Source organism: Budorcas taxicolor, chromosome 22, assembly GCF_023091745.1.
Source record: "Budorcas taxicolor isolate Tak-1 chromosome 22, Takin1.1, whole genome shotgun sequence".
NCBI lineage: Eukaryota > Metazoa > Chordata > Mammalia > Artiodactyla > Bovidae > Budorcas > Budorcas taxicolor.
This window is the reverse complement of record NC_068931.1, coordinates 46521103-46542046: the sequence shown is the minus strand read 5'-3', so window position 1 is coordinate 46542046 and position 20944 is coordinate 46521103. Positions and strand designations below refer to the sequence as shown.

The 20944-nt window shown below is 35.5% G+C and overlaps 1 protein-coding gene across 5 annotated transcripts in view; it reads right to left on the bottom strand.

Moving 5' to 3' along the window:
• ARK2N (arkadia (RNF111) N-terminal like PKA signaling regulator 2N) overlaps positions 1-20944 on the bottom strand; it is an 81609-nt gene that overhangs the window by 26939 nt on the left and 33726 nt on the right. For all 5 annotated transcript variants that reach the window (XM_052660340.1, XM_052660341.1, XM_052660344.1 and 2 more), the window contains exon 2: positions 19554-20336. In XM_052660340.1, the coding sequence (XP_052516300.1) occupies positions 19554-20268 (715 nt within the window). In that variant the 5' untranslated portion in view covers positions 20269-20336. The remainder of the gene's footprint in view (positions 1-19553; positions 20337-20944) is intronic.

Sequence of the window (20944 nt, the reverse complement as noted above, 5' to 3'; positions counted from 1 at the left end):
AACATTCTATAAAAAGATGAGTGCGTGCTCAAGTCAGGTCTGACTCTTTGCCAGGTTCCTCTGTCCATGGGATTTTACAGGCAAGAATATTGGGGTGGGTTGCCATTTCCTACTCCAGGGGATCTTCCAGACCCAGGGATCCAGCCTGAATCTCCTGTACTGCAGGCCAATTCTTTACCACTGAGCCACCTGGGAAGCCCCCAACAAAAAGATAATACTCATAAAATTCATCTTCAGGATTTGGATGTCTTGTGAGGGATATTTCTATTGTCTTTTCCCTGAGAAAAACAACCAGGTGACACTCCAAGGAAGTGATACACAACCTTATGGGTTATTTGAGAGGAAGATATTAAAACTTTTGGAAAAATAAAGAGAGCCCTTCTACCTCCAAATCACCCTAACTTGCTTAAAAGGGCAGCTGAGCTCTGAAGTAAGTACACTGCAGTGATTCATGCTAAATAATTAAATATTCATGCTTTAAAATGCTAGTGCTACCTTTTCTAATATAAAAGTAAAAAGCAAAAATCATTTTCAATCAACTATGAAGCATATCCCTTACTACTAACTGCCATTTTTGAATATTATGCTTTTTCTCTCCCAACAGTTATAAGGCAAATCACTTAATTCTAGGAAAAAATTTTTTAATATCTAATAAATTAACAGTAAACACACCTATTTTATGAAACTCTTGACTATGAAGGAATACATATGCCAATGAATCATTAAAATAGAACACAATGAAGGATTACTGTCTTAATACAAACATCCATTGTGTAAACTGTCACTAAACAAAACATGAAACACACTTGGGGTACTTATCTCTTAAGACTAAGTTCCCAAACCATAGGCTTATGCGGCAACATTTTTAAAATAAAAAATGACCAAACATAAAAGTAAATGAGTTGTTAGGTGCCACCGTATAAGGAACAGACATGTCACAATGTGAAATTCTGACGATCATGACAATTTCAGCTGACTACTTAAAAATAATTTCCGATTTCCCCAAAAGGGTACATCAAGTTCATAAAATTCAACAGTGTGGCCTTAGTATCAGTTAGTAATAGATTTTAGACCAAACAGTAAAATATTGGTTCATGTTTGCGGTTTTTCTTTTCAGAAAAGAAAAGAAAGCTGTATCATTTATGGAGTTCTCGTCAGAGTTCAAAATGATTATTATGGAATCAAGATAATGTGGGATGTCCAAATATTTGGTTGCAGAAGATATGAAGGTCAAGTACAATATTGACTATTTGACCAAATATTCTATTTTTTAAAGGGTTTTATTAAGTGTTTTTTTGTGTTTGGAAAAAAATAATAAAAGAGACTTATTTAAAAATTTGTATCACAAATACCATTCACAACCTCTTGCCCTCACACTCCCCCACCCCACAACTCACAACCACCCAACTGAGGCAACAGGTCAACAGTCAAGTCAAAATTGTACCCACTCCTACACGAAACTCATGCAAAAAGTATAAGTGCAGATGTACATGCAGAGTAACATCACCTACCCATGGAAATAACTTGTCTGAAAGTCTTCATCAGTAGGATATACAAGCATAAACTTGTTATCTGGCTTCATTCTTGTATCTTCCATATTTCCAAACAGCACACCTTATAGCTTAGCTTAAATTTAGTATTCATCATAAACAAAGACAGTAATATTTTCACATTTTAATTATACTTAAAATTAAAATAAATTATCACTGTCATTTTTCATATCTAATATATTCAAACAATGACAAGTCAGTACTATATAAACTTTAATAAAGTCAAGGAAAGGTTGTTTTTCCAATTTTGCCTTACAACAAGAAATCACAATTAAGAATCTTGTGTCCCAAGGTCATCTCACACTATCAGCAAACCAAAATTAAGTAAGACATGTTTAAAGAACTAAGCATCAAGGCTTGGATTTTGAATCACTAAGTATGAATATTAGCTAACTAATGGGGACAATTTATGGTATTCTTTTAAAACATGATTTCTGCTACACAGCAAAATTAAGAGGTAAGATCCTTTTAAAATAAGTATCTCTTGAAAGAAAAAAATAAAAGCAAACCACTAAGAGGAACTAGAAAAACCAGGAATATTAATAACAGAAGCAGCTATCTATGCTTCTAATTTGATTCTATCGATTTATTACAGGAGGGAATAAGCATGAAGCTATTTTTCTTCCTCTGACTTGATTGTTCCTCTAGGATGCTAAAACAACTGTGCTGCTACAGTTTTGACTTTTAAAACATCAAAATAGCAACTTCAAGTAAAATTACACATGGAAACATTTCCAATTTAAAATGCAGTCACTAAGCATTCCATGTTTACAACATAAAAGGTTATTCAAACTGCACATTCTCCCATTTCGTATCTGTCAACCATACATCATCAATTTATAATGATGAACTATGTTTTTCTATAGTCATTAAAAGCATCTCTCTATAAAGGTAAATTTAACTATTTGGTCTGTGGTTAATCCAAGTGCTGTGTCTGATTTAAGTATCTTGAAATTCTTGCTGATCACAAGAAAAATAAAATGTTCAGCAATCCACTGCTTCATTTAAGAACATCAACTTGGTCTATCTCGTGCTAGACAGGTTTGCATCCGCTCTCTGACCTCCTACTTTATAAACAGGTTCTAACTTTTCGAATACCAAAATACAGGTGTGGGACTCTCCAAACGGTCCAGTGGTTAAGACTCTGCGCTTCCACTGCAGGGGGTGCAGGTTCGATCCTGGTCAGGGAACTAACATCCAGCTTGCCGCACAGTTCGGCCAAAAAAGAAAAATGAAACAAGACATACAGATCTATCTATTCATCACACATTCCTACTACAGTGGAGTTTACCCCTATGTGACTTTAAATCTTCTGTATTATTATCAACAGTGTTTAATTTTATGAATTAGTCTTCTTTTCAGTCAAATGTGTTCTCTTCTAAATCTCACGGAAACAATTTGAATCATGAAAACAAAACACAAAGCAAAACAAAGCCTAACATCCACCCTCTATTACATCTATCTTTCCAAATCCCTCTTTCCAAAGCTGACAACCAAAAGCACAGAATTTTAAAACTATGTAATATATAAGTTACCAGTCCCATTTTACAGATGAGAAATTTTGAGTCCTAGGTAGGTAAAACCAGCGTAGTTTACAGTTGTTCTCAGTGGTGAGGGAATGGGAAATACACAGGGTAAGACTGGGAGCAGTATATGAAGTGCATAGACTTTGGGCAGCAAATACACAGGTTAAAATCCTGCCTACTTCTTCTCAACCTATGACTCAGCTTGTTCACAGGGTTATGATGAAGGTTAAAATATGACACAGAACACAGTAGTTCAAATACTGGTCCACCTGCCCACCTTTCCATTATAAATTAGCACTTAACCCTACTTCTTTGTTTGCTTATGTTTGTGTAAACTCTGCTGTACACAGCCTGCATGCAAGAAGCTTTCAGAAAATATCACTGCCTGAGTTGGTGCCTTCTACTGGTCATGGATTAACCCAAATTGTTAAGTAAATGCTTTGCTGGGATTCATAAGGTCATCACATACATGGCTTCTGTATTTTTATTTTTGTTTGAAGTGAAATGTTAGCTTAGATGTATTCATATGAAAGTGTTTTAAAGCCACATGGAGGTCACTTTGGATTATCCCATATTTGGCATCATTCTTGCCTACAAAGCCCTTCCACTAACACAAGTGTTGTCAGACTCCCAGTATGAAATCTAATCAGATCTGGGAATCAAGAGATTCCTCTTGTATCCCATGGACATCTGGAAACGTCACTCCTCCTTCTCTATTGCTAAATCTTCGTCCCAAGGGAAGGTGGAGCAACAGACAATCAGCGTTTACTCATTCAATTCCCATTTCAATGACTAGAGTAATATACAACAAAGACCAGAATAAATTCCTCCTCTGTTTTACTACAGCCAGTTTCCCAAAACCCCTCATAGAAGACGAAAGAAAAACTTTCTTGCTGCTGTCAAAGGACCCCACAGAAGTTCTGTCTCCCTAGTCACTAAAGGTCCTAAGCTCAGTGCCATTATCTACAACATCTAGAGAAAGTGGGAGGAGGTAGAAGTCACTCTCAGTCTCACTCCAATAGTGAGATTCAAAAAGAGTTACACCTAAAAGAAGAGTTCTCAGAAATTACCTAGCCAAGCACTTTAGGAAGGAGGAGCATGTGTATGGTAGCCAAGTTAGGAAAAGAAATGTAGGGAAAATGAGGTGTGAGCCTTAGGGATTCAAAGAAGCAAACCTCAATAGTTGGAAGGTACATCTGCAGTTAGCAGAACCTACCTAATAAAAACTAGCTTTTTAGTAACACATCTAAATATTTACCAAGATGGAAAATTATTATTTGGAATAAGAAAAAATAAAATACCTTAGAAAATACATATGTTGTATTTTATTACTATTAATCTACATATATATGTAATATATGTACACACATACACAAAGAACCATCTGAATAAAAGCAGTAACTTTCAAAGCATCTCTTGGAAAAGATAACTGTATCAACCAGAAAAGACAAAAAGTGCCATTTCTAAAAAAACAACTTTAAATACCCAAAACTGGGTATTTTTTCTTTATAGTATTATAAAGCTATTTTAGTAAAAAGAAAAATAAGATAGTGCTAAATGAAAGTAAAATGCAGCAATATGCACTGAAATTCTGTCATAAGTTAAAAAATCATTTTTAAATAAAAATGAATTGATGCCTGTTTTGTGCTTTTCCTGTTATATTCAACTCAATTATTAAAAATTTAGATGTTCAGTTTACAAGGGAGAAATAGAGTTTGAAGGATTACATCTGTTCTTACATCATACTGACAAATGACAGCTCATTTTGCCCAGAGAAGTTACCTAAAATACTGATGAACAGTTAACTTTGAAAGTATCAAAGAGGTAAAAGGAAATATTCAAGATTAAATACAGAAAACAGGACACTTGCAGAGGTCACCACCTTTCAATTTATCCTTGTATTTCAAGGACAAATCCACAATTTCTGTTCTGAGGATTCAGATCAATGGAGAACAAACCTAAAACATCTACACTACATACAGGAAGAAGAACATGAAAATCTGATATGGCTTTAGCCACATCCTCATATCTATGTACCCTGCTAAAGACACATCCATTCAGCTTTTTGATTATTCCTCAAGGTAGGCTACATTTTGCTATTTTCTAAACAGTCTTCAATTTTTAACAGGGTAACTCAGAAGGACATATAAAGGAGAAGAATCTCCACCTTTTATGTTAGCACTGATATTTTGTTACTTCCTTTTTCAATATACCAACTGCAAAAAGACTGAAAATTATCTGAAAAACACCATGTAAAATCTATTATTAGTGATATTACCTACAAACTAATGCCATTCATTTCATTACGGAAAAGCAGGTTTCTGTACTAAGGAACACCTAATGTGAATTAACTGCTAGGGAATCACTATAACTAATGTAAAAGGATCCTAAATAGAGTAACAAGAAACATTTCTTTTTAAAATTTTTTATTTATCTAGGTCAACTGATACACTTCAAATGCAGAATTAGGTAAAAGATATAAAGAAAATGCAGTAAAAATAAAAATCACAGCAATTTGACAACATTCTTCCCAAATCTTAAAGTTATAAGACTTCATTATCAAAGAATACACTTCCTCATGGATTATTATTCCTTCATTTCTTAATGTGTCTTCTATTGTATGTTGTAGTAATTTAAGACAATATGAAAAGATCTAGTCATTACTTTGGTTTCAATCTCCACTAACTTTTCCTAAACTTCAGAGAAATTAAAAACAGAATCACGAAAAAAATGAAAAGTAAAGAACTTGGAAGTTTTCACATTGATAACTATTAATGTACTCATACAACTGTTCTAGACAGATTAAAAATGACAAGTTTCTTATCTGTACAATGACTGAGGGCATATATGCCATTTTTAGAGAAGATTCTGAGAATTATTCTTTGAGAACAATTTTTATTAGAACAAATTTAATAAAAAATTAATTAAATTTCAGTTTAATAAATCTGCTTAAATTGTTTTGATATTGTGTTTTCTCATATGTGAAACCCCACAAAATCTTTTCCATTGTGCCCTTACTATTCTATTTGAATAATTCGAACAGGAGAGGAAATCAATACAAGCTAAGCAAAATTTAACAGGTAATTATTTCTAAAAGTCACCTTCTGTAAAATAACCTGCCCATGTTATCTGACTTGCATATAAACCTTAAGCAATAAATTTCACTAAATTGTGCTATATCTCGACCTTCAGTTCAGATCTGCTGTTAAATACACATAACTAAGGAATGACGAAAGCAATGAAGCAAAATAAACGAATTCGTGTATATTCTTTTACTCAGTCTGCTGATGAAACAAACAAGCAGTCCAAATCTTTACCTGATAATCTAAAAAATCAATTTTCCCCTCTAACTTAATCACTCTAACCTGTATATGGCAATTTTTTTTAACACACATTTCGGAAGCAATGAATGGATATATTAGTGACCTGAATCCATTAAAATCCCTGTAGACTATTGCATAGTTATGTTTCCAGCACAACCTGCCAACTATAGCATTAATAAGAATACAGGATTATTTCGTAATTCTGAAGGTCCACACACCTACATGAGCATGTGCACAAACACACAGTCTTAAGACTAGGCTTATTCCTTTGACTTAGTAACAAAAAACAGGCTTTTCTCTTGGAGCCCCCAAAATGACAGATCCTTTAAGTAAAAAAAAAAACTTCATGCAAAATGTTAAGTTTCAAGATTTTAATTTTATTGTTTTGTGTTCTAACTTAAATTTTTGAGCTCCTATTACACTCAAGTTTTAATAATGCATACAAATTACACATTAATATAACTAAAAGGTATTGTGCAATGAGAGGCTCAAATAACCTGGTAATTCTAATCTTAATCTGCTGGTTAAATTTTCTTACAAATGATTAGGATCTAATATACTACAGCACTGAACTAGGAGACTGGGCAGAAAACAGTCTGTAGATAGATGATCAGAAAACATATTCACCAGCGAGCCCCCTTAAATACCAGCAACTAAACTGCATATGTAGACATTAGAGAGACGACATAATCCAAATATGGGATAACAGTCTTCATTTTAATCTTTCCTCTATTTCTCTCAGAATTGATCCTTTTCTTGAAAACTGGACTGATTAAAATGAGCAAAGATATTTTAAATAAACAATCTGCGTTTGTCTTCTCTTTCTTTTCTTGCATTCGTTCCCTACAAAGCACTGCAATATGCCAGTCCTCAGTGACTCTCCAAAGGTCATCTCCCTGCTGATCTCCCAAGCTTCCCAGAGAAGCAGAGGGGCCACTGTCTGGCTTGCCCTGGGGCCTGTAGACACTGATGGCAGCCATATTTGGGAGCACATTCTCCTGGGATTACACTCTTTTCTTTTATTAACCTTTTATTTGGTATTAGGGTACAGCTGATTAACTGGGTAGCCAATTAACAATGTTGTGACAGTTACAGGTGGACAGCAAAGGGACTCAGCTATATATATCTACAAGCATCCATTTTCCACCAAACCCACCCGCCCATCCAGGCTGCCACATAACACTGAGCAGAGTGGGATTATATTATTAAATAAAAAGCATTTCAACCATGTCTAGATCAACGCTAGATATGATCTAGATCAATTAAAAGACGTTTCTGTCCAGCATTAGCCCTTTATACACCACAAAAAAGCCCAAACAGGATATATTCCCTATACTTAAAATTCTAGGAAAATTAAGCCAATTTAAGGTAAGTTAAGGGAAGACCAGGGTTCCCTGGTAGCTCAGCTGGTAAAGAATCCGCCTACAATCCAGGAGACTCCAATTCGATTCCTGGGTCGGAAAGTTCCCCTGGAGAAGGGATAGGCTACTACCCATTCCAGGATTCATGGGCTTCCTTGGTGGCCCAAACAGCAAAGAATCCCTAGGCTGAGAAGATCCCCTGGAGGAGGGCATGGCAACCCACTGCAGTATTCTTGCTTGGAGAATCCCCATGGATAGAGAAGCCTTGTGGGTCCATGGGGTTGCAGGGAGTCGGACACGACTGAACACCCAAGCACAGCACAGAGCAAGGGATGAGCACTAGGCACTTCTAAAATAATACCTATATAAAAATGCCACCACATAATCCAAAAATAATTTCCACTTCTTAGTACGTATTTAGACTATGATCTTAGGAATACAGACTCTGCCTCAGTGAAGGAGAATAATCCAAAACAGCAGTCAAGTTTTTAAAAAACTATTAAAACTACTTCAAATAGTTAATACTTCTTTGTCCACAATACAAAAACAAATTTTTCTGAAAGAAGAATTTTTAAATCAGACAATCCGGAAAAAGCATAATTATTTTAAAGCATATTAAAAAAAAAAAGACTACTGTGTTTCAAAACAATACTCCTTAAGACAGCAACACATTTTCAAGACACCATGACAAACTGAAAATCAGGGGGAAAAATTGTATGTATGTTTCTGTTACAAAATTATTCTTTAGGTTAAACTTTTCAAACCACAAAATATAAAATTGTTTTGGAATAAATTTGTATATTTTAGCATATATTCTATGAATTAAATCAGTACATTCTGGTGTTCCTCCTCTTTCTATTAAAACCTCTTTCGGTATCTTGATACATATTTATGTAGAAAAGGCTTCCTCAAATTTATTATGTTCGACACCTTCTCAAATAGTTACAATATTTTTACCTTGAATATCAATTATTAAAACTTTAGCTTGATAATTCCACTCGACTGACATTTTTCTCTTTTAGGCAAAAAAGAAAAATCTGTAGATTTCCCTACTCCATTATCTAATAACAACAAGGATCAGAACATATTCAGTCAATACTAAGAATAATGTCTACATTATTTTTTATGTTATTCTTAAAGGATTCATTCATGTTTTCTATTTTAAAAATAAAAAGCATTTCACTACATGCTTAATATATGAAACATTAAATCATGAAACAGAAGAAATCCGTTAAGTTCTTGAAGCAGTTATGCATGCACAGAAAAGCAGTCATGTTAACATGCTGAAATTGACATTTTCTTATATATAAAAATCCATGTCTAGTAAAATCTGTGATCCCAGGGAGAAGCCGAATACGGAACAAACTTCCGCGAAAACATCTTAATTTCAAATAAATATTATAGATTAGCCAAAAACTTCTCACCCAAAACCAATATGCTCTTATTGGCATAAAACAGGAAAGTTAAAAAAATATTAGCTGAAGTAGTTTACAAGTGCTGTGCTATCATGTCAGAGAAAACTCGTCAGTTATAACTCTCCCAAAGTTAATTCCCAATTCTCATATATTAAGCTCTAAAAAGAAAATTTTTTTAAAAGTCATTTTTCACTTCAAAAAAGCAAAATAAATTGATTCAATCTATTACACTTAATTTACAAGGTGTAGATATCTGAATATAGAACTAAATAGAAAAAGTGATGACAATTTTTCTGAGTAGTTACTGGTAAATTACTGAAATAAAACAAAAGTCTTTATTGTTTATACAGCTGACCCTAAAGTTGGGCTCCCACCTGCTGCACAGTTGAAGAAAATCCACACACAACTTTATAAACAGTCTGTGGTCCCTCATCCATGAATACTATCAAGCACAGATTGTGCAGAACCACAGTTCATATTTAGTGCAAAAAATCTGCATATAAGACCTGTGCAGTTCAAACTCCTGTCATTCTAATGTCCAACTATATATGAAACTCCAAATATATCACCTATCTTTCCTCTTGCAAAACATACAATCAGATCTTTTTCAAAGTTGAAACTATATTAAATATTAAAATAACCTTACTCATATTGAGAAGTTAACTTATAAATTTGAAGGGGAAAATACCATATTTTTATTGTAAGTAAATCCAGTAGGAAGTACAATTTTTATAAAAAAGCACAAGGTAATGTTAGCAAAGTTATATACACCTACTGAAAATTTTCTTCTTAACTTAGCTTTTCCTCACACTATTTCTCAGTCCTAGGCCACACTGGAAATCTATCATGTTGCAAAGCTAACAATGCTGTGCTATCTTCTCCCCTTTGACACATACCATGGACTCTTTAACATACCATTTATTTTCAGTCCAGGGACTGAAAACAAAATTAAATTGGTAGTACATTAGCCAATACATTTAGTCACTATTAATTTAAAAACTCATTCAACACATACCCTAAATAGAGTGACCATTTCATCTCTATCCTCTAGAGGTTACCCTTTACATCAGAGTACCAATTTCACCGGATTCTGCCAGGTAACTGCTTAGAGAGTTAAAGCTTAAAATAAAAACCCATCTATGTAACAATGGAAAAATACTGCTTTTCTCACACATAAACTCAAACTCCTGTCTAATCTGCGTTCCTTACAGTATCTCACATAGCAGGTACAGAGTGCTAATTTGCTCAAAAAGTAATTCATTCTTCCTGCACACAAAGGCTATTTCATACAAGTTATTAAAGACTAGCAACAAAATCAGTTCATTAAATGACCTATGAAAGAATGGCATAAAAATGCTCATGCAATATTCACTCATGACCTCCAGAATGAGATTAATTACATCATTCCTTACAGGAATCACAAGCAAGTCAACACTGCTGTAGAGATTAATGCTAAGAGACTCTAAGGGAATTAACCACTTACCTATCTGGATTCACTAAGATTCCCTATTTTATATCTTACTGATATTTATGTCTGGGGCATGAGAAAAGCATAAAGATGAGGATCACTCCTATCATCATATAAACATGGTTCTATGTTCCAAGCACATGTAACAAAACTCTAACTAGAATTCATAAAATTTTGTTTTGAAGAACTGATTTTTTAAAAAGCAACTTGTTTGCTATTTAATGTTTAAAACATTACCAAAAGAAACTTAAAATGGGCAAAAGCATATTCTTTCTTACACAATTCAAAAAGCAGATAGTTAACACAATTAATTTTGTGATAGATTCAAAGGTTGTTCTATAATATTCCCATTTTCAATAAAGTTAATCAGAAAATGGTAATGTCTGAGAATTCTAATGTGCTGTCAACATTCTGACAAGTCACAAAGGGCTGTTGCAGCAGTTCTTGGGAATCAGGCAACTGCATATAAGCATCTGACTGGGTGATAGGGGAAATGCCTTGGCCAACTAGTTGCATTTTAAGTTCCCTGGGTTCCAGTAGCTGCTTGTTCTCTTCACCAGTGTCAAGGTGAGTTAGTTTTTCCATCCACATTCGGAATTTCTCTCCATCTTGGAATAACAACTCATGGCCTCTTCTAGGACACTGCCTATAACGTTTCTAACACACACAGCACCCCTGCCAAGTAATCCTAAAACTTCGCTGTGTACTCCTTCAGATCCGCCAGTATGACTGAAGTCAGTTTTAAATGCAGTGAGGCCATTTGATAAAACGTCATTAAATCAGAAAATTGTATTTTTATTAAGACATGCTTATTCAGGAAAATGACTTAAGCATTACCAAGAACAGACAAATAGATTCAGCAATGATAAGGAGCACTTAATTAACCAAACAAAAGTAACTCTGAGAAAAATAACATGACACTACCCTTTTTTCACAGCTTCACAATCTGCCTAGGATTTTGTATTTTGTACTATACAACTAACTACTCAAGTTTGAAAGTATACAGTAGCTTTCAGACTTGCTAAACATAAAGACCTGGAATGGTATAACAAATACCAAAACGTAGGCAGCTCCCAGGCATTAGGTTTGTTTAAGCCCCCTGGGTGATTCCAGTGTACAACCCTGACTGAATATCACTGTATCCCTGAATATTTTCACACCATGACTTTAAAATTCTAAAAGTTGTTTTAACAGCTGACCCATAATAAGTCAGTATAAATAATTCTCAGTTAATTGATTTTCATCAACTACTCTTAAGTTAAAAAAAAATTGTTTTCCTTATGGAAAAACCACATAAAGGATATACAAAATCCATGTATACTGCTGTGTAATATTTTTTATAAACCCTGGTTTGTGCAAGGTACTAAAACATAAATCTCAAAAAAAAAAGTTTTGTGGTTAAGTTTTGGATATACAAATCATATCGTCCTCTTTTGGGTAGCACACTAATGGCTCTGAGTTGTCCTGCAGTAGACAAATCTGTTTCCACATGATCCAGCACTTTCCAAATGTGTGACAGTGTACACCTATTAATATCAAGTAGAACAGTGGTTTCAGAGGATTCCAGTTTTAGGATATGCTCTTCTATATACAGTGTTTTATCCTTGAACTAGGCCAGATTAGTTTTGGTTTGGGTCCCAAATACTTTGGGTTTCTAATAAAACTAATTATAATGAACTCTTCTTTTCTTCAAGTAACTATTAAAAATGTTACCTCCTCAGATCACTCTTGCCTATGCTACCTAAAATAGCTATTCTACCCCATCTCTAGTTCATTTTTATCTGAACTCTTATATCTTGCTTTATTATCATTCATAATGTATATTTCTACTTGAGAGCGCATGATGAATTCATTTATTATCTGTCTCCTCAAAAAAGATCATGTGTCACGAGGGCAGACACGTTTCATTCACTGTTGCATTCCCAATGCCGCAGAGCAGGCGTCCAAAACTTGCTGAATGGATGAATGATGGACTCAATCAGTCTTGGCCTTAACCATCTACCTATATCAAGAAGTCTGCCCCCATGAAGAACTGCCCCCATGAAGTGCTCTATTGTATTTATCCCAGAGTGCTTCTGAAAATATAGTTTACTTTATCTCATAGTGGCTTTTTATGAATAGGCGAAAGAAAAGTTTCCCAGGCCTCAGTATCAAGAAAAGCAGTGTTTCTCCTCTATAAAGAGAACTGCTTATATCATGCCACCTCACCTCTTTTCAATGCCTAAAAGGCTACAGGACAAATTTTGAGCCCAATTCTACCTAGCAAATAAAAACTTCATGAAGTTTACTGTTACCAACTTTTCCCTCTAACTTCATTTTATTCCTCCACCCCTGATTACTCCATTCCATGCCCTCTCTCCACATTAAAAAAAAAAACAAACACCTTATTTGTAAGTCAACTTCTTCAAGAAGGACGTACCTTTCCCCAAAGTATAACACATTTAGCTTATGGAGAAACTAAAAGGAGTTTGAAGTATATTAAACTTTCTTTAAACAGTTTATCCCCATTATAAGTGCTGGGTAAACTTTAGTGTATAGGACAGGAATTTATACAACTACTTTGATGTTTCAGATTCTGGTGCTGCTTATTTTTCAGCATTTAAAAGCTGAATTCAACAAAATGGTGTGAGAACACTTGTGCTAAGGACAGTGAAAGAAGATGTAGCCTTATAAAGATGACTAGCAGCAAAACACACTAAAAGCAAAGACATTTTAAAGTCTAAAAAGACGACGCAATTACATCTGTCAAAACAAACAGGATGTACAATACCAAGTATGAACCCTAACGTGTAAACTATGGACTCTGAGTGATGTGTCAATCTAGGTACAAACGTTCCATTCTGTGCAGGTGTTGGTAGTGGAGGAGGCTGCACACGTGTGAGAAGAGGAATAAATGGGAAATCTCCGTTTCCCATTTATTCTCATTACCATTTATTCTCATTTATCCCATTTATTCTCCTTCCGTTTTATTTTGCTGTGAACCTACAACTGCTCTGAAAACTACATCTAAAAAAAGAAAACCAACCAGGGACCATATTCTCATCTTAAACACACATATGTCCTTTTAACACTAAAATATATCCTACTTTGAGAAAGACATATCAAAACCAAAGTTTATGCTTTTACATACACGAAGTTTTTAAGGGCACTCACCTAAGGAAATAAATTAGGAAAAACGCTGAAAATAGTATTTCGGTGCTTTAACATTAGAGATTGTCAGAGAATACCTACCAGTAACATTTCAAAGCTTCTAAATGTAACGTAACATTATCTGGACACTGTAGTATTGAGGAAATCACATTTAAGCAATGCATGCTTTTAATATAACCACTTAAATGGAGAAAAATTTATAATTGCCTGTTTGTTAATTAATAAAGACTGTGCTGTGGTTTTTATAATTAAGAACATTTAAAAAAAATGAGACTCTACTGTTCAGAACTTAACTGAAGCAGACTACAATGATTTTTAGCTATGAGAGACTTCACATATCACTGCTTAACTGAGTAGTTCTCAGTCTGGCTGCCCAATGTCATCACCAGGGAGCTTAAAAATGCTGCTACCTTTATGCGAAGTGAAATAAGTCAGAGAAAGACAAATATTGTATGATCTCACTTGCATGTGGAATCTTAAGAAAACCAAACTATAAAAGCACAGAGTAGTTTGGTAGAGAGTACAGAGTGCAGCAAGAATGAGTGAAGGTGATCAAAGGGGACGAACTCCCAGTTGTATAAGAGTAAGTTCTAGGGATTTAATACACCATAATGACTACAGTTAACAATACTGCATCATATATTTGAAAGGAAGACAACTTTCTAATACATAAATCGTAAGTATGCAAAGTAAGAGGTGTGTTATGCTAATAAATTTCACAATACATACATTTAGGAGAAGGGGACGACAGAGAATGAGATGGTTGGATGGCATCACTGACTCAATGGACATAAGCCTGAGCAAGCTCAGGGAGCTGGTGATGGACAAGGAAGCCTGGCGTGCTGCAGTCCATGGGGTCACAAAGAGTCGGACAAGACTGAGCAACTGAACTGAACTGACATTTATTAAATCAGGACTTTATATACCTTACATTTACACAATGTCATATGTCAATTACGTTTCCAAAAAGCTGGGGGGGCGGAATGCTGATGCCTGTGTCAGATCCAGAGATTCTGATTTAACAAGTCTGGAATGGAGCCTGGGCATCATAAGTTTTAAGTGCTCCCCACTCAAGTGATTCTAACACACAGCCAGACTGAAAACTGCACAGATACTATGTTCTTTGTTTGCATTTACTAATCACTGCTTTCAGGCAGTTTTCACCTGATTACACAGTCTTGGTATTTTGTTATCAGTGTATTTAATGAGTATCCTAAACAGCTGCCAAAATACAATCAGATTTTAAATTATGGCCATGGGGCTTTCAGTCACCTCATATTCAATATAGGAAAAAGGTTACAGGATTCCCGACCTGGGTTTGGGGTCTCATCTTCCAGTGCGAGTCCCTACAGCTTAAATTAATGATAAAATTTTTTAAAGTAATTCAACCCTCAGTAGGTTACAAACCCTCACAAATCAATTTTAAACAAAAGTGTAGCAAGAGGAAAATGTGCAAAGAACATGAATAGATTGTTTACCAAAAGAACACAAATGGCCAGTATGATTTTTCAACTTCAATAGTGCTCGAAAGAAATACAAATTAACGCCAAGATATAATTCTTCCATCAAACCAGCAACATTTTCATAAACACTCAAAAGAGAGAAAATAATGCAACCAACACTTTAAACTCCTGGATGAAATAAACTCAATAAAGTCTTAAAGAGTAGTTTGGCAATATGTGTTGAGAGATTTAAAAGTGTTCATACTCTTCTTCATAATAGCAAAAGCTAAAAACAGCCCAAAGGGCCAACATTAGGGAAGTTATTTTATAGTTAGTTAAATTATTCAAAATCCACACATGGTTTTAGGGAGACTATTGTGTTTTGGTTAAATGCTCAAAATGCAGTATTGGAGGGAAAGAGAAGTATACATAGTATGATCAATTCTGTTATATATTATGGAAGGCAATACTCTTAAATGTTAACAGAAACAGGATTTTAGTCTTAGACTTCACATTTTTCTATTTTCAAATTTTTCTAAGAAGGATTTACTACTTACAGAAAACTTTTTTTTCATTTCCAAGAGTTAAATGATCAGGCACAATAAGTCTCTACATAGGAAAAATTGTAAAGTAAAATGATAGCTAATCGTGAGGGATTTCATTGTATAAATAATTGTGGTGAGTTGTGAATGCTGAGATCCTAGCTTTAGGAGGGCTGAGCTGCTCCAGCCTGACCACAAAGGATTAAGGACTCAGATGATCTTAGCTGTCCTCTACAGCCTGACATTCTCCAAAATAGACCAATTAGATTTTCTAAATGCAAACCAACTGACCCTTACCCATCAAGATGGATACTATTTTTGAACCTCCGTCCAAGTGGTCACTTTCATGGTGCACTACTAAACTACACAAAAGTAGGTCACTATAGACAAGGCAGGATGAAGCTACAGGCTTCCCAGGTGGCACAGTGGTAGAGAATCTGCCTGACAATGTAGGAGACACAGAACACATGGGTTTGATCCCCAGGTTGGGAAGATATCCTGGAGCAGGAAATGGCAACCCACTCCAGTATTCTTGCCTGGAAAACACCATGGACAGAAGAGTCTGGTGGGCTATAGTCCACGGGGTCGCAAAGAGTCAGACACAAGTGACCAACTGAGCACACACACACACGATGAAGCTACCGTGAGGTTTATTATACACTAAATATTCATGAAAAACATGTCACTGGAAAAACTTTTCTCTGCTGCCCACCCTCAATGATGCACTGTTCAGAGAATTTCTGAATTGAAGTCTGATGTCCGTTATTCACATTCACTAAAATAAAAATTCCCTGGGGGAGTTCCACGGCCATCCAGTGGTTAGGACTCCATGCTTTCAATGCCAAGGGTTTGCATTCAATCTCTGATCAAGGAACTAAGATCCCACACGCCATGTGGCACAGCCAAAACAAAACAAAAATTCCCTGCAAGAGCAGACTTTATATATCTAGTTTCAAAGTGATTTTACAGAAAAACTGATGTTTCTCACAACCCATGAAGAAATAACGCTCCAATAATAAAACTGCAAAGAATGATTAATAATATAAAAAGATCTATAAATGAGATACTCAATAAAAACCTTGAATACTCAAAACCACCACATACTATTTTCACATTAATATCCACTATGAAATACTCTATTTTTGCTCATCTCTAAGTCCCCCAAATGAAAGAACTGCCAGAATTATCTTGATATGATACTTCCAGATTCTTAAAAGAGAAATATATCAATAGTTTGGAAAACTTCAAGGAGAGAATGACCTAGTGTGGATACTAAGCTGCCTGTCAGCTAAACCCTAACTAAGACAACAAAACCACTTTGTAAACATCTGTGGTCCAAATATCAAACTCAATTATTATGCATCACCAGGCACTATGTAAGTTTGCAACATTATTTTCACTCTTTAAAAGAAAATGCATTAATTGTTAAAATTGTTTGGCATTAAGTCAACATTTAGCATAATTCCTTCAGTGTTTAAACTGCTGCCAAACAAAGTTTATAAAGCACTTCTGAACTACTAAAATTATTTGCAACTTAATGAAAGTGTAAAGCAAGAATATCAGTTTTTATTCTCCCTCTTGGTTTCCATTCTGTATAAATCACTGCAGGCAAATTCCAAATCCCAGGAGATTCGCTGTTAGACATATCCAGTTTAAGTTCACCTGAATGTCCACGGTGTTGCACTCATGTTTCAAGTCAGTTCACAATTTATCCTATCTTTACAATCTATGTAACTTTTCAGCAACTGCCTTGCTATTAGGGCAGAGTGTATCCCTCCTGCCCCAAAGTTATAATGTGACTCAAGAAAACAAGGTACACATAATTATGACAACAGAAAAGGCCAATCAATGTCAAATTTTTTCAGGGATAACAATGTGGATAGTTGAAATGAACTTCCTAATATTTAAACTTAAGCTGTTCTATCTTTGTCACTTTGCATAATTCTAGGAAAAACCATTCATAGCTGCTTATGCGTACAGCACCTTCAGAAATGCGGTGTGCAGCCCAAATAGTCATGTATAGAGGCCCTGCGGCTTACCTACCATTTGATTCTCCATGATTACTCTACATATTTTCAAAACAGAAACTAAATTATAGATACAGATAATTTACTTTGGTGTTTCAGTTGGTATACCATTCAGAAGAGACAAGAAATAGATGACTGGCATTTTAGAAGTTTTAGATACTGGTCAAGGTAGTCAATTAGCAGAGGGGTTTGGAAAACATGAACAAAGCACACCTAATCTATATAAGCCAAACAGGGAGAACGTCCTTGAAGGTATTTCTCATGCCACCTCTACCATGGGGTCTATCTTGAAAGAGAATTTTTGTTCACCCACCTTCTCCGTTTCCATAAAAAGACAAAGAAGCATTGGGCAGTTACATAAAAATCTGTTTAGTGAGTGGAATTTAGCACTGTATCAAGAGATCCATTATGATCATTAGTAGATTAGTACAGGACCTAAGAATGCATAAACAATTGTATGGTTGTTAATAGGCTTTCCTTAAAACACTAAATATAAACTGTAAATATACCTGCCTTAGAACAACCCCAGTGTCTGCTCCTCCCATGCAGTCAACTGATGGGCTTCAATTAAACCCTCTCTCCCAGTAGTTCTAACACAGGGAACTACCAAAGGAATTCAACAGATATTAAAACAGTAAGCATGTCCAACAACTGTTAGGAACACATTTAATACACTATATGCATGATACTTTTATTGTAAGTTGAACACCTATAAAATCATTCTTGTTACTGAGTTTCTGTAAGTTTGGTTATAGATTTAATTAACCAATATGATTTTTATTGAAATATTCTTCATGTATCAGCAATATGCTGATGTATAGAATCAGAAACCTTTCAAAAACTAGGAGGAAAAAAGTCACCCATAAAACTCTGAAAACCAAAACTTCCCCCTCTTTACCACAGCAACAAATAACACTGTCGTGATCTATTACATGCTGACTACTTTACAGAATATTCCTAATCGAAAGTCTCTTCAACAATGAGAATTCACCCAATTAAGGACTGTTCAGATCTCATTTTTCTTCCACTAGGAAATCTCAAGACTGCCTTCACAGTACACAGTATCAGATGAAGTAATATAGAGAAAGCAGATTATGTCAAACATGTAATAAATTACAGACTCATATCAATGAGAGCTGGAACAGTGGACTTCTACTGAACTTTTTAAACTTGGGGGTGTTAAGGGGGAAATTTTTCAAAAAACATTCTTTTCAAATGCAAGTGACAACGAGCTAATCATGCACTGAATGGAGAAGGGGAATGCATAAAACTACTGTTTTAGCAGGAACAGTTATTAGAAACCTTTAACAAAAGATAGAACATGTTATTTCAGACACCATCAGCTTGAGTGCAGTGGCTATATAATAAAGCAAGGTGCCCATTCCTGAGGAGTATGTACTTGGTAATAACACTGAACAGTCAGTATTAGATCTAAGCAGTGCTAGAAAGGCAATGATGGGAGTTCAGGTAGTGGGTTACAGAGAAAGAGACTTGTGAGAAATTCCATTCTTTAAAAATAATCTCGTCTCTATCATTAAATTTTTTTTTTCGGGCTGATGTGCTAAAGTGCACTAGAAACCTCAAAACAGATTTTTTAATTGGCGTGTCTTGTTAATACACTGCAGTCTTCAAATTTACATAGAGCTGCAGGTCTCCTGGATTTTTTTCAAGTGTCACTCATCTAACTGAGCCCAAGAGCTGAGAAATGCCATGAGGTGCTCTACAGTCAGTTTAAAAAACATCCTCTACCTGGTATCTCTGCAGTGATTGTCTTGCTGCTCCCTGAAACCTCTTCATCATCACCTGATGAGCTCGTGCTTGAGTCACAAGTCAGGTCACTATCACTGGTGCTACTGTCCTGTAACAGGTTATATTTCTTCCGTGCAGCAGCCTCCCGTTTCTGCCTCAGTAGCCTGATTCTCTCCTTGTGCTTTTGGCTCCGATGACCTTTAACCTTGGCAACTCGGCCGTTCTGTTTATCACTGGATTGCCGGTTTTTCTTGGCAGCCATGGTGGATGTTTCACTTTCGGATCGTGACCGGCGAGACTTCCGCCCAACTGCGGCACCAGACACTCCAGAAGGGTCTCCTTCTGCCGCTGTTTCTGCCTGGGACGGTTCATTTTCCTCTGCAGAAGACAATGTATCTGAGTCGGCCAGGTGGCCGCTAGAGGAAGGGGAAAGCATGCAGTGGTTAGAGGAATCACTCTCATAAACTCGGCCAGTTGTTGGCTTGTCACTCTCTGTGGATGCTAACTGAGACTCGGAAGAGTCCCTTCTCAGTTCCATCAACAAGCAGGGCATTGAAGAAAGAACTGTAGAATCTACCACACCATCTTTTGGAACCTGAGATTCCAGTTCCACAGATCCATCTTCCTCCTTAGCTGTCTCTTGTTCAGATGTTTTTGGTGGCACTTCAGACTCAATGAGTTCTTCAACTTTTCCCACTGCCTCCTCCATCTTCATTTCAGATTTTCGAGTTAATTCATGGAGTGGTCTAGGAAACTATGTCAAAGATGTAACAGGAAACCAACCTGTACAAAAACACACAAAGATCAATAAACAGAAACGGCAGGTCACTGAATCAACACAACATTCCTACCTTTCTAAGTGGATAGTAAAAGTAGCCATCATATGGGCCTCTAAAATATATGTATCTATTAATTGCTTGAACAAGTCAAAGGACTTAATGCAACCAAATACTGGGATACATGGCTACTAAAAATGGCACAATATTCATCTTCTATTACTCAACTTGCAAGGCCAGAAAGCAACCAAACAAGTATTCTCAATGTTAAAACTTTATTTAAAGTGTTCGAGAAAAGGATCCTCAAAACTCTGATATAGGTAGCACACATTTTTAACTCTAATATAAATGCTTCAAAAAACTGATCTAGAACAAGTTAACTGGAATGATTACTTTTATGTTCAAATCTTCAAAGAAAAGAAGCAAGGGAGTGAGCTACAGGGGAGTGATATCAAATGCACAACTTCGTTAAAGGAAAAAAACCCATCAATTACATGCATTTGACAAGTGAACAACAGAAGTAATTATGTGATCAAAGCTGCCTGCCATTTTGCTCAATAGGAGCTACTCTAGACAGGCATTAAGCCAAAAAACCTGAATCTGTTGTTTCATCTG